The sequence below is a fragment of the Lineus longissimus genome, chromosome 2 (genome assembly GCF_910592395.1).
Source record: "Lineus longissimus chromosome 2, tnLinLong1.2, whole genome shotgun sequence".
NCBI lineage: Eukaryota > Metazoa > Nemertea > Pilidiophora > Heteronemertea > Lineidae > Lineus > Lineus longissimus.
Window position 1 is genome coordinate 17982381 of NC_088309.1, and position 15721 is coordinate 17998101.

General features: G+C 39.8%; 1 protein-coding gene across 3 annotated transcripts; it reads right to left on the reverse strand.

The window, feature by feature from the left end:
- Positions 1-591: 591 nt before the first annotated feature.
- Positions 592-15714, reverse strand: LOC135482705 (mortality factor 4-like protein 1). Of its 3 annotated transcripts, XM_064762996.1 has the most exons (16): positions 15651-15714; positions 15018-15064; positions 13349-13416; positions 12973-13059; positions 12372-12478; positions 12016-12105; positions 11510-11584; positions 10784-10858; positions 10275-10426; positions 9660-9728; positions 6277-6378; positions 5604-5692; positions 4469-4568; positions 4164-4233; positions 3581-3665; positions 592-3118 (listed from the first exon to the last, which is right to left on the reverse strand). In XM_064762996.1, exons 1-16 carry the CDS (start codon positions 15676-15678, stop codon positions 3031-3033), a joined length of 1332 nt encoding a protein of 443 aa, XP_064619066.1. In that variant the 5' UTR covers positions 15679-15714; the 3' UTR covers positions 592-3030. The 3 variants fall into 3 exon arrangements, with proteins under 3 accessions (XP_064619066.1, XP_064619069.1, XP_064619068.1); XM_064762999.1 differs by lacking the exon at positions 12016-12105; XM_064762998.1 differs by lacking the exon at positions 9660-9728.
- Positions 15715-15721: the final 7 nt, after the last annotated feature.

Consider the following 15721-nt stretch of genomic DNA (forward strand, 5'->3'; position numbering starts at 1 on the left):
CCGTTCTGCTCTTTCAAAATTTGAAGTTTGAATTTGAAAATTTTAATTGTGTAAATATGAATATGAATTTGAACAATTCTGTTGTTCAGACCGTTATAAAAATACTACTACAGTAGAACCTCTCTATTATGGACACCCTTGAGACTGACAAGTGCTGTCCTTGATAATAGGTGTCCTGATTAGAGTCCAGATGAAAAGGCAAGAGTGGAGGGCCAAGGTGATAGCCACTCCCAGGGCATCAAAGGGTCGTAGTACAGTAGAACCTCTCTATTAAGGACACCCACGGGACTGACAAGTGCTGTCCTTAATAGAGAGGTGTCCTGATTAGAGAGGTCAACTTGAATGGAAACAACCAATTTGGGACCAAAACTAGTGTCCTTAATAGAGAGGTGTCCGCTAACAGAGGTTCCACTGTAACATCAAATTGGGTATTTGCCAATTTTCACTAGGGTTTGTATCAAAATGACATCAAAACTCTGAACATAGACGTCACAAGTCAGTCTGCTTCATGTAGTGGGAGCCATAGTTTTGCTGGTACTCCGAGCAGGCTCAATCTTTTTGCCAACAAAAGAACTGGACACAACAAAACCATTTACAAACATGATACACGAATTTATTTCAAAAATATCATTCGGACTGAATATTACACATACAAGTCAGCAATCGGTCAATAAAAAAAGCTTGCAACAATTCGGTGAACACAGTAGGATATGATATTCATACAGATTAGCAAGTCTCGTACCTGGTATTTGGTCAAAAAACGTGTTTAGTTGCAATACTCAAGTTACCACTTATCATCACGTCCGAGTTCTCAAAGTCATGAGACTGGCCACAGGTGGAGTCACTAGGCAATAAACCATACTGGAACCTAACTGTAGTGGCACGCAAAACACCAGGCCTGACAGTGCAACACTCCTTAGAGAATAATTTCACTAGGCTAGAGGGACTGCAGAGGAACAAACTACAAAATGTACATCAATATTTTTTCCACAAGATTTGATAACATTTTCGGTCAGCTTTTTACTATTTTACTCCAACTATATATATAACAGCCAAGCTGTAAATATGTGCATTAGGTAAATTACCAAATGTAACTTCAAACATACCATGACATAATCAATGAACATTTCGCAAATTACATGTACCATTTTCGTACATGGACTTGCCATATCATCATTATAACAAAACTGTAAAAAATTGCCTGCAAATAGCCATGACACACGATGTATTAGTTGAGCTACAACAATCTCCAAGGGCAGGAAAATATCGAATCCAAGACATAGGCTAAACTAACAATCAAACAGGAACTGTAAGGAACATACACAGTTTGTTACTTTACACTGGTGAATGGAGCGAAATTATCATAATCATAAAATATTTCAAACGCAATGAGAAATGAAAATTCATTCTGCTGAAAATTTGCAAACATGTTGAAGCGTGGGGCAACCAGAAAAGCAACAAGGGAAAGTTTAAAAGTCTACGTCACTCGTTAAATATTTGAAATTTGAAATTGAATTAAAAACATTTGAAATTGTTTAAATAAGTACCGAGTGCAAATTTAAACAAAGTTGTCATGTAGACAGACATGCAAATACTATAAACATAAAGTTCAGCCAATTCGTATGCATAATAAAGGCAAAACGGCATTGTGTATAACTGCATTTCTATTTTCCTGGACCACCAGTAATAACAAACGGCGTACCCCTTTAATGAACAGACCTCCAGGGAAATCTCGTTTTCAGATTTTATGTTCCGCATTAACCCAGGGCGTTTCCTTGCTGCAATGACAATAGAGGAAAACAAAAGTTGCCTGAAGCAGTTATTTGGTAACTGAAATTACCCAATGCTGGGTAGGCATCATATCATTTTACGACACTTCCGTTTTCATGTAGGCGGAGCCAGTAACAGGTATATGAATTTCCAAATACGTGCTAGGGATAAAAGCGTAGTTTTCATGTGGTACAACTGCAGCAGGAAAACACAATAGTGGAATCAGGCCTTTAGTTGGAGCTGGTTTCAATTTGGGACATGGTGCATCATTCTTCATTGCAATCACATGCGAATATATTTACATGGACACTGACGTTAAAACTACAAATTTTACAAGAAAGCTGGTTTCTGCACATTGTTCCACAATTGAATCAAAGACGGACTTTATTGCCAAAAGGTGGCAGTAGTAGTCAGCAGTCCAATACAAAACAGAAGGTTTTGCGGATGAAATTGACATGGGCTTGACCTGTTCTACAGTCCAGTTGATGCAAAATCGATCCTTGATCGAACAGAACAAGCGAAAAACAACTCCGATGTCAATTTCTTCCCCACATAACAGTCTTTGATCAAGTCCACAATGTGCTTTTCCATTGCTTCCTTTGAATGTGAAAGCAAAGTCCACGATTGGCTTTTGCGGTGTTTCCATTGAATACGAAAGAAAAGTCTGTGATCAGCTTTTACAATGGTTTGATTTGAATAAGAAAGAAAAGTCTGTGATCAGCTTTTACAATGCTTTCATTGAATACGAAAGAAAAGTCTGTGATCAGCTTTTACAATGCTTTCATTGAATGTAAAAGGAAAGTCCACGATTAGCTTTTACAATGCTTTCATTGAATACGAAAGGAAAGTCCACGATCAGCTTTACAATGCTTTCATTGAATGTGAAAGGAAAGTCCACAGTCAGCTTTTACAATGCTTTCAATGAATGTGAAAGGAAAGTCCACGATCAGCTTTTACAATGCTTTTATTGAATGTGAAAGGAAAGTCCACGATCAGCTTATACAATGCTTCCATTGAATACGAAAGGAAAGTCCACAATCAGCTTTTACAATGCTTTCATTGAATGCGAAAGGAAAGTCCACGATCAGCTTTTACAATGCTTTCAATGAATGTGAAAGGAAAGTCCACGGTCAGCTTTTACAATAATTTCATTGAATGTCAAACAAGCACAGTGCAGAAAACCTACTCTAATCATGCAAAGAATTTCGGAAGAATTTTGAATTCTTCTGTAACACCCATTGTTTATACCTTGGCGCATGATCAGCAAATGGCTTTCCGATGGTATTCCGGAGAGGCAACAACATAGTCATTAAGACTGAACAGTGAGGAGGCGTTTTTTTGCATGTACCTAGAAAAGAGAAGCAATCAATCAATGGACAATTTTTAGAGAAAATCGGGAACCTCACTATTGGCAAATATGAATAAGCTGGCCTTGAAGCAGAAGTCAAGTCACATGATGGCTGTTATGGGCCCATTTATGTTGGTCTGACTATTCCCTACAAAGAAAGCCCCACTGGCTCATGGAGGCTGCCCTTTACATTGTGTGACATTAACAGATGGTCTTTTACACGTAACTGCCTCCCATGTGGCAGGTTGAGGTTGTTGGTGCAGTGCCCTGCCATCAGCAAAACAATTAATTTCATTTTTGATTTAACGTGGTTTGGTGTCATGTATACCAGCATGACCAATACCCTTTTATTGGCAACGAGACGTTTGCCCCTTGAATTTGAAAAATCATCTCTTTCTTGGAGAAAAATCTGAACCCCACTGATTCAGTTTATATCATTGAGACTGAGTATGGTATACCTACTTGAGAAAATCTTGCACATGGGAGAGCAAGAGTTGAACACTTTTTTCGTCCAGCCTTGTGTAAGCCAGCATGCCACCGAGTTTGACTGGAAGAAAAATGAGACAGATGATAAACTAAGCAAACTAGATTTTTACAAGCTGAAATCAGTCAAATGCCGAATTTAGAAGCTTTGCCAATCGCACAATTTCAACCCAAATCATGCCGTCTTGGTCCTCAAGGTTATGAGATGGCTGCGTCGATGAGCAATACTGGAAAGTCTCACCATTCAATAATACCAATGGATAGTTTTCAACTCTAAAACACCCTGATTACAATGCACTACAGTCTACAGTGTACAATGCACTACGCGCCTAGCTTTGACGGCCAGGTGGATCTTTCGTTTTGCCAAAAACCTCTGCTGCTGCACGCTGCCTGTTTCGGCCTATATTTTAGCTCCACCCTCATTGTGTTAGCCGGACAACCAATACCTCCAGTATAGTATCAATATGATGAACTGATCCCATTGTAGGATTTATAGGCGATGAAACCGTTTCCAGATAATGCATGTGGCTCTACAGAAGTACCGTAAGGTGTTTTAGCTTACCAAACAACCGTAATAAATGCATTGCTCCATATATTTTTGAAACAGGTGTGTCCTTCTGATCAAGCAAAACCTGTAAAGAAAAGAACGGTAATCATATAACGACAAAGCAGTCAGCTGAATTTTCATGTAGTTTATACTGTCCTTTCCTGTTCTCACACACGTTAGATGGCTAGATGAAGTGGAGCAAGATGGTACGGCAGCTGGTCTTGGGGAAGACTGGATGGAAACAACCAGTGAACCTACTATGACAAATTTTTTTAAAAGAATCCAGGCCCGAAGGTAAAGGCAAGGAGCATTCTTCTTACCTCACCATACTGCGGTCTTTCAAATTTATAAAGAAGTTGCGTCCCTAAACTGACATTGAAGTATTCTTTGATGCCTTGTGTGACCTCTGTTATTGCATCTCTGAAATTAGAAGGATAAGACATAAGATTAGCGGATTGAATACTCGAGTGAAGTATGTTCGGAGAGAGTCCGACCAGAAAACCTGAGCACATAAGGTGGAAAAATGCAACATATTTGTCTCTTCAGTAAGATTTCTAACTGAATTCCTCATAAAGGATCCATGCAAGGATACAATTTAAGGTGTCATTAACGTCAGGCCATTGTATGTTGAACATGATTATTTTTTAGGCAGTTTTGCAAATTATCTTCAGTTTGTGCCTGGTGACGTCAGTGGCATCAGATGGTCAGGCACTCTTCTATATTTAGCACAGTGAGTTGATGTGATCTATTTTCATCTAATAACTTTGTCCTATTATTAAGGCAGAATTGATCCAGCGATCAGGAAATCGATTATCTCAACAAAGCAGGTGATTTGGTACATTCAGCTGAAATATTACCCTACACTCAATTCTGACCCCAGACACAAAATATATTTTGGATAATTTCTGCAATAAGGGGACCATCCTGAAATGCATACCAGTGAAAATAATTCTGGTGCAATCTGTTTTGGGTCTATATTCTAAAAGGCCTTAGTCACAGTATATCATTGTTTCTAATACAAAATACATTACGCCTCGTTTTGATCGGAGCGGTCTTGGTATCGTAACCAATGACCGCCTGGGTAGGTATAAAATTGACGTCATCTTCACAAGCAACAATATGGCGGAGTTCCGGACACCAGGTTGGATCATTCTTTGACGAAAACGGAACATATATACCTTTCAAATCGTATTTAATTTGTTTAATTTTGAAACCTTTTAGAATAGAAATTAATACCTCGCTGTCGGTCATTGGTTGTATAATCAAGACCGCTCGGGTAGACCTCAAATTACGTCCAAAACCCTCGGCGAAGCGCCTCGGGTTTTGGACTGCATTTTCGGTCTACCCGAGCGGTCTTGATTATACAACCAATGACCGCCAGCTCGGTATTAATTCCTTAAACCCAACATTGACTTGACTACAATTGTAATGATGACCTTTGTGAAAATCACTTACTTATTTGGATTATTCGACTTGGTGAGTTTGTATTTGACGTAATCGTCAAGGATAGTCTCCACTGTCCTTTTACATGGCAATGCAATTAACTGAAGTAGAGAAGTACACAGTGAGAAAGGTTGACCGAGAACTTGCTTATGTAGAAGATAGAAATCAACGAAACCTACAGTAGGACCTCTCTATTAAGGACACCCTTGGGACTGACGAATGCTGTCCTTAATAGAGAGGTGTCCTGGTTAGAGAGGTCAAATTGAATGGAAACAACCAATTTGGGACCAAAACTAGTATTCTTAATAGAGAGGTTTCTGCTATAAGGAGAGGTTCCACTGTATTTATCTGATTTGTCAAGCTGGGCTAAAATCATGAGAGTGGAAGCAAACATTGAAGCGTAAAATTTCATTTTCACAAATGTAATGTCAACTGCAAACCTCGAGACACAAAACTTTTGAACTGCAATGCAAATCACTTAATTTCGGCAGCAAATGCAATATTAAGTATACTGCCAATTTTGAATGAGTGAATTTGAAATTTTTTTTAGCTCATCATGTTCATGAGCATATCCCAGTTCACAGTGATACGGGAATGAGATTAAAAGTTAAAGTGTTTTAAGCTATGTGTATTAAAACATGAGTTATGAAGTCATGTGACAGTACCATTAGTCATGCTATCTTACCTGTTTCTGTCTGGTGACCATGTCCCAGTCGTCAACCAACCAAGGTCGCAACTCATCTGGGATCTTCACCCGCACTTCAATTTTTGTCAAAAACGATTCCTCCTGAAAAATAAGATAAACGGGCTTATTTAGAAATTGATGAACACTCACTAACAACAAAAGATCTCAGAGTGATATCCTGTACTGCACAGAGACATTCTACCAAGACATCATATAACAACACAAAAATTCCATCTGGGATGATCCTTTAGAAAAGACTTCACTCACAATGTCATGCTTCATGGAGACGCTTTTTTAACTTCAGTGTAAAGATTGGAAATCAATATTATAAATCTCTCAAAATTTGTGGAAGTCATGGTCTAATCTAACACTTGTCAAAGTGTATAAATATATTTTCTCGTATCGGGACTAGAAACTTGCACAACCTACATGTGTGTATTGTCAAGCAACTTTAGGCAGTGCGCAGTCAAGAAGGAGGTAATGCACTATCCCAGCAAGAAAGCCATGTTCAAGTTTGTGAAGTAGCAGATGCATTCATCCACCAAGAAAGCCATGTTCAAGTTGGTGAAGTAGCAGATGCATTCATTTACCAAGAAAGCCATGTTCAAGTTGGTGAAGTAGCAGATGCATTCATTTACCAAGAAAGCCATGTTCAAGTTGGTGAAGTAGCAGATGCATTCATCCACCAAGAAAACCATGTTCAAGTTGGTGAAGTAGCAGATGCATTCATCCACCAAGAAAGCCATGTTCGAGTTGGTGAAGTAGCAGATGCATTCATCCACCAAGAAAGCCATGTTCAAGTTTGTAAAGTAGCAGATGCATTCATCCACCAAGAAAGCCATGTTCAAGTTTGTAAAGTAGCAGATGCATTCATCCACCAAGAAAGCCATGTTCAAGTTGGTGAAGTAGCAGATGCATTCATCCACCAAGAAAACCATGTTCAAGTTTGTAAAGTAGCAGATGCATTCATCCACCAAGAAAACCATGTTCAAGTTTGTAAAGTAGCAGATGCATTCATCCACCAAGAAAGCCATGTTCAAGTTGGTGAAGTAGCAGATGCATTCATCCACCAAGAAAGCCATGTTCAAGTTGGTGAAATAGCAGATGCATTCATCCAGTAAGAAAGCCATGTTCAAGTTGGTGAAGTAGCAGATGCATTCATTTACCAAGAAAACCATGTTCAAGTTAGTGAAGTAGCAGATGCATTCATCCACCAAGAAAGCCATGCTCAAGTTGGTGAAGTGGCAGATGCATTCACTGAATGCACCTCCTCTGCAATGGGGTATTCAATTGCAAGACACAGTTGGCATGAGGCAATGACACTAAGACAACCAAGGACTCACTGCGAGGTATTTATTTTTATTCTTAAAGGGCTCAAAGTGAATCTTTGCCATCAACTTGAAACCTAGCGATCTTCGCTTGCAACACCAATGCCTGCTCCCTTGATTGTGATACCACGGACCACTGCCATCAAAACGTCGCTTAACATATTTCCCTTGATGTCCCATGACCCAATACAAGGCCTTTTAGAAAACACCATGAAGACATGCTGTGCACGACCAGGGAAACATCCTGACAATATCAGGCCATTTCCATTGATACATACTTACTCCCTCAATGCATAAGGAGAGGTCGTGTTGTTGGCCCTGTTTGCAAGAGGATGCCAGGGAAAGGATAAGGGAAGGGGCTAGTATGTCAAACAGACAGGGATTTTATTAAGGAAGTGCAGGGTGGTTGTGTCCTGGGTATGGTTCCGATATTGTTAGTAGTCACAAGCTAGATTCACTCTGATAAAATCATCAGATGAGTTGGTGAGGGATCACCAGGATGCAACAATGGAATTCTTTAGAGATATTTACCATGTCCACAGCCAAGTGCAGTGATGCTATTGGACATCCCAAGGAGTCAGAATGGCAATTTCAGGGCTTTCAATTACATAGTTAATACAATAGTGACATTGAACACCGCAAATGCCCAAATTGGATGGGAAGCGTTAAAATTACATAAGAAACATCAACTTTGGGAAATCACCCCAGCTGAACCATTTTTGGACCGGTGAATATTCAAACATCATCCTCAATTTATTTTTACCATCACAAGGGTAGATAAAACAAATTTAGGATGTGATACAATTAAAGAGGCCTAGTGCCGCAATTTAAAGAAGAATCCAAATTTTGAAATACAGGTTGTGCCCAAATTCAAGTACATGTAATTGAAAGCCTTGAGTAGTAACTCATGTTGTTAGTCAGAAGAAAATAACCACAGGTAAAGGGGAAGGTCGTTCATGTTCATCGTACTAAATATTGGTTCAGGAAAAAAGAAATACACAATGGTCAATGCCGTGGTGAAACTTGATTAACAGTCCAAGTCACAAATGACATCCGTCATGCTTTGCGTCAGTGACGCACTTGACTCTATGTTTCACATATATTACGTGAAGGGTAGTGCATTAGTAACGCACGTGCCTATGACGCGATTTACGGGATGTCAATTGTGACTCGCTCTACCAAAACTAGGCGCTTGTCGCATCTGAACTTGACAGGTTGATACGGACTTGTTGTTCATTTCCCTATTGTAGACCTTTTGTGAATAGAGAAATGAACAACAAGTCCGTATCAACCTGTCAAGTTCAGATGCGACAAGCGCCTAGTTTTTTAGAGCGGATCACAATTGTGAATTTGATTGTATCTGTCTCACAACGGCATTGTTGACCTTTATATTCAGTGCATATTTTACACAATTAGGAATTTTCAAATGTGTGGTCAATTTTCAATCATATGAATGAACAGAGGAGGCCTTTTCAGTGAGAGGAGGTAATTAGGTGAAAAGATGTAGAACAGAATCCATTCCATCAGAGAAGGCAGTTGTGGCAATGCAATCAGTTAAAGAGAAGGAAAGTATCATAAACGGTCATATTAACCTAGTACAGAGGAAAAATAGCAAGCAACCAAATTCAAAATGCGGAGACCAACTACTGGCTGTTCAAACCATCTGATCTATCACAATTTGTCATCCCAGATTTCTCTTTCTTTCATCATTTTTGTCTTTGCGAAACGACTTTTATTTGGCAGCTTCTGACCAAGAATTTTTTGCGAACGTTGTAATTACGTATTTATAAAAGTACATGTAGCTCCCAGCGTTTGGTGAGGTTACTAATACCTCCTGTACAGTACCAATACCCGCCAGATAACGGCTGGAGAACCAAGGTTGTGCATGCCTATCCAATATAGGGGACCTATTCCAGAAATTCATGAAATGGAAGAGAAATCGGAGAGTTGAAAAATCAGATCAAACTGAATGGTTGGAAAAAAGCCAGCAGCTGTAGAATGAGAGAGTGCTAATAGACAGTGTATTTCTTGCCACCTTATCAAGTATGCACCTACCACCTTTAAAAGTCGAGGATTAGGAATACTAGCAGTGCTAGATTGACTAGACTGACTGGCCACTTGTGGCTGCAACCATAAAGTATTGAATTAAGCAGAAGTGGAGAGGGATGGCACATGTAGGTGTGTGCAAGCATATACAAATAAGCATTTTTTACAAAAAGGTTTTCAACATACCGTACATACATAAATATGTTTGTGAACGGTATTTTAGACGGTAACATATCTACATATATGGTATTATTTCAGTATGAGAGTACAGTGTCACGCCGAATGCTGAAATCTACATCTGTGAATATAGCTTTTTTGTTTAGTGTAAGAACCTTGTAATACTGGTGAATTGAAAACAAATCATTTAAAACCTAATTAAACTGACACAATACATGCTTGTATATTGTTTGTTTACGACAATCATGCTTTTTTAACTAACTACTAAAATATCACAACAGATATCACAACCAAAATATTCTCTAGACACAAAATAACTCACTCTAGCACAATAAAATATAATGGCTGAAAAACCTCCGTATTTGTCAAAGGTACATCAAGCGAGACAATTGAACAAAGCCAACACAAACATAGGTTGGATAATTCTCCAATGCCACTTAAACTCACCGATTCCACTGTTGGGTCTCCTCTCCTCTTCTTTCTCTGTGGTTCTGCCGACGTGGACCCAGCGTCTGATTTGTCCACCACAGAACTTGCGGTCGAGGACTGGGAAGAAGTCATGGTCGGTGTAACAAGGGCAATGGGTATTGTCGGTGTCCCTTAAGTAAGAAGAAGTAAGGAGCGTTACAGAGTGAGATTAGAGCAAGGAAGGTTCACAAAGAATATGACCCTTTTGTCATAACAAGAGGCAGAGAATTGTGAATTCGTGTTGACAAACTTGCCAATCAATGCGAATTCGTTAACACTGTCACAGTGTCTGTGTTTTTCCACAAGCGCTGAACTGGGCATAGGGTTGTCCACTATCTTCAATATATTACACTGGATGCAACAGCTCGTGAAAAGGAACTTGGAACTTTGGAACTAAATGCGATTAATGTGTGATTTGTATTATTATTTGCGACACTATCATCAAACTATTCCCTGACGAATTCATTGTGACTTTTTTTATGACTGACCAGATCGCGAAGATTTTGATCCTGCACCTGAAGGTCTTCTCTCTGGTGTTGATGAGGAGGCTGCTGCTGCAACCGCTGTCAAAAAAATACAACAAAAATTTACCAAGTATATTGATTTGAGTGATTTTGGTCCAATATTACAGTGGAACTTCTCCATAAACTAAGGACATTCCTGGAAATGACAACTGCTGTTCGTAATAGTGAGGTGCCCTGAATGTAGAGGTGAAATAAGTAGAATTGATTTGAGACATTGGGTGATATGAATAAAGACTAGCAAATGCTTTTATCTAAAACTCCATGTACATTTACACCAGATCTTTCTTTACAAAATTGAAGTAAAAGCATTTGCTGGACTTTATTCATATCAGCCATTGTGTCCAGCTAACACTAACAGTGGTTTATACAAAGGAAAGTTCTACTGCAGCAGTTTTGTCCACAATTTGACCTCTTTAATCAGGACACCTTTAAGGCTTAATTTGTAATTTATTTGAATATTTCTACATGTGTAAATAGGTACTAAATATAAATCAAATTAAATTAAAAATAAACAAATACTTTTGACACCAAGTTTCAGCCAATTCACATGCATAATAACTGCACTACAGCATTGTGTAAAACTGCATTTCTATTTTCCTGGACCACCAGTCATTACGAATGGTGTACCCCTTTAAGGAAGAGCACTTGTCAGTCCCGAGGGTGTATTTAGAGAGGCTCTACTTTACATACCTTTCTTGGCATCCTTCCTTCCCTCCACGGTAGGCGTTGACGCACGACTTGTTTTTGCCGATTCATCCTTCTTGGCTGTATTACCAAAGAGAAAGAACCCGTATCAACTAATATTTATTAATGCTACCACAGGACGCCAATTGAAAAGTGGTAAAAAATATGACATGGCAAGCAGAAACCATAGCCTTAGCCTGTTCGTATATTTGAACAAAGATATGAGAACAATCAACCTCAACCCCAGGTACTAAATACTTTGGTAAAATACAGTAACATTTGCATATATTTGACTTGCATAAATGAAATAATGGCAAATGGACAGGGCCTTCCAAGTTCCAACTCAGCCAGCCCTCTCCACGGGCCGTTTTAACTCAGTTTGTAATGATGCGTGAAACGGATGCTGTACAATGGCGAAAAAATTCTGAGCCAGTCTAGTCTGATCTATGCAAGGTTTGCTGTACTGTAAAAAATATTGCGTGGAAATGGGAGGTGTTTAAAACAGCTATTACCAATAGTGGGGGTGCCTCTCTTCGGTTCTCGTTTGCTTTCTACAGTAGGTGTTGATGAGCGACTGGTCTTCTGAGATTCATTCTTTGCAGCTGAATTCAAGATCAATTATAGCATATAAAACAATTTAGGCCCCTAGGCCTCATTGGAAAAGAAGGAACTATTTTCACTGAAGCCTAAATCTCTAACTTACAGACAGACTGACAGCCACACAATTCATCTTAAAGCTCAACTGGTGCTTTGATATCACATATATGTATTGAGAGGCTTGATATTATAATATAACACACAAATGGGATGTCTACATGTCTTATTATAGATGTATTAGTGTGTTTTAGAAATTATATGAACATGTCACCTTTTCGTGCCTTGCTATCTGCAGTCGGTGTTGAGGCGCGGCTGGTCTTCTCAGAATCTGCCTTCTTGGCTGCAGCAGCTGCTGCTTTAGTCTTCTTCATCTTACTCCTGGAATCACATCAATGTCAGATTATTACCATGATCGTAACAAATTTGTAACATCTGCCCTAGTATAGCTAATTTAAGTTTTAAACCCTGGCATGGCACGTAATTTGGAATAAAATCTGCCAAATTAGTAGGAGCCATTCTCTTGCCAGCCTTGTACATCAGCAGCAATAAACTGAATCCAACTCTTGACTGGCAGCCAATGTAATTCCCGAAGCACTGGGGTTATATGGTCTTCCCGACCCGTAAAGCATAATCATGCAACCAGCACAAAACTGAACAAGCTGTGACTTGCGTAGAAACGGATTGTGAATTCCATCAAAAAATATGGCCAGGTGAAATAAACAGTAGTGAAGAAGACCCAATAAGGGTTTCACGTTACAAATCATTCAGTCAAGGTCAGTATTGCCAACAAAGACCAAATGTGAAATAAGGAACAGCTACAGATCCCCAAAACAGACCAGTACACGGTATAAACCACTTTATATCATACTCACGCATGGGCTTTGAGTAGTTCTTTTTGCTTGAGGTAGCTGGCTTCAATGGCTTTGAGTACCCTGGTTTCTGGCACCCATTCATCCCAACTGAAATATAGAAGTTCTTCTTTGATGAAAAGATTCCATTAATAGCTTGCTCTTCGTTCAATAATCACTTAAAATGCATCTGTAAAATTTCCATGACTATGTCTTTTAAAGAAACGGTTTAAATCTATTGAGAAGGAAATTCTGTAAGTAATAATGAAGAGGAATTCTAGCCCTGATGGAGTCCCAAACTGATGAAAATGTTCTGACGTAACCGACGTGAACGGCCCTGACGCGGACTGTCATAACCTGGGGTAAACCAGGCTTTCCATTTGTACGTTCTTGAACTTACTTTTTATTCCAACCATTGTAGTGAATAAAATACCGCACAACCTTGTCTTTCACTTCAGATTTTACGCACTGAAATACACAAAAGTTCAACAATTCAGAAGTTGAAAACATGCGGGGAGACTGGCCTCCTTAGCTCTTGGAGGCAACCAGCCAAGGAGAGAAAACTGGGAAATTTCAAACCGGGTAGTCTGGGCTCGTCAGCCCGGAAATGACAACCAAACCAGGAGAGGAAACCTCCAAAGTAAAACCTGCCTGAAGACGGAGTGCGCCGGCCATACTGGCGTGTAACCGGTAACCGGGTGCACACGCAAACAACAACCAACAACCATGTCATAATTACCTACCACAGGTTTTTATTATTGAAGGAAGGTTAATGGCAAGAAATCAGCTGTTTCTTAATTATGCTTTCTCGAATTCAACACAAACCAAATCAAATTCAAGTCCAGGTAGTCTGCAGTTAAGAAGATGTGAAACTATTTAATTTGAACCATAGTGCAGTCATTTACCGTATTTTCCGGCGTATGACCCGCGGCTTTTTGCCCTCAAACAGGCCCAAAAAGTGGGGGTGCGGGTAATACAAAGGTGCGGGTCTTGCGTGGATTCTGAGAGGGATAAGCCCCAACCCCAAAGAAAAAACTGGTTACTTGATAAGGATTTATGTCCATCGTTTTCGCATTGTTTTCAACCAATATTTCCGCCATGATCGCATAGTTTGTGATGTCTCCGCTAGGGAAAATAGTTACGGCCATGCTGGAATTGATCCACTTTGGTTTAAGGAATTAATACCGAGCTGGCGGTCATTGGTTGTATAATCAAGACCGCTCGGGTAGACCGAAAATGCAGTCCAAAACCCGAGGCGCTTCGCCGAGGGTTTTGGACGTAATTTGAGGTCTACCCGAGCGGTCTTGATTATACAACCAATGACCGACAGCGAGGTATTAATTTCTATTCTAAAAGGTTTCAAAATTAAACAAATTAAATACGATTTGAAAGGTATATATGTTCCGTTTTCGTCAAAGAATGATCCAGCCTGGTGTCCGGAACTCCGCCATATTGTTGCTTGTGAAGATGACGTCACGCAGCAAGGGAATTCCCAGTCTGCTAGCTCGATTTCTACCATTTCCTCGTCTTTGACCTCTTCTGAATCCTGACTGACGACCTCGAAAGAGTCCTCGGGTATCCTCCCTACTTCACAAATCCCAATATATCGGGGAATACTTCAAAATCTCGTGTTCTTGACATTGTTTTGTGGGGCTGAGTCGTTGCTTCTTGGTGAAAATAATTCGTCTGCTAAAATTCAGAATTTTATACCTACCCAGGCGGTCATTGGTTACGATACCAAGACCGCTCCGATCAAAACGAGGCGTAATGTATTTTGTATTAGAAACAATGATATACTGTGACTAAGGCCTTTTAGAATAACAATTAAAAAAAACATGGCGGTTCTAGGATGTCAACATCAATGAATGGCTTACTATTTTTGGAGAATGCGGGTCTTGGAGCAGTGCGGGTCATAATCAGGTGCGGGTCTTGCGTGGCTTTAGGTAATGGTCAACGGGGGTGCGGGTCATAGGGCAGTGCGGGGGATAATCCGGAAAATACGGTATGTCACGTTGGTTCCTCTATCCTCCCTGCATTCCAAAAAACACACTACTCTCAATTCTACACACCTTTGCTTCATACAGAAGAGGCCCATGAAAACAGAGCACCTTTTCACCTGCAAAAGCAACGAAGAAATTTTATTCAGGGTTTACACATAGTACTGGATAAGAACAACTATATTGTCAACCTCGGTACAGTGTAACCACCATCATTGTTTGCGCGTAACTGACATGACCTCTAATGCTATCTTCTTCAAAGAAAACACTGTATTGCGCTCAACAGCCAACCTTGTGTTGTGTTCACCCAATTTCAATACGAGCAATTCATAATGCACGATTTAATTAAGCGCAATGCAGACGCAGTGTTTTCTTTGAAGGAGATGTGTCAGTTAATAAGCGCAAACCAAACCATCATCATATCTGGAACTGGAGTGCCGATTGGCCAAGGCTAGGCGTACTAACTAACTCATGAACTGGAAGGAAAGATGTACATTTTGGACACATTGTGAAAAGTACAACCCGCCACCACCAGATGACAGCACCAAAAACGCATGCTTCTTATCAAGATATCTCAAAGACCAAACATTGAATTTCCGTGAAACTTCGCCTGAATAATTCATGAACTATGTGGTTTCATTCCAACGTATTATCTATCTTGACAAACGACGAATAAAAGTAGAAATTGACTTCATTGTTCCTCACCCTCCTGAAATTTTGGTTTGGGCGCCATTTTGAAATCGGTGGGGGATAGTGCGGTTCCGGAGGAATTTGAC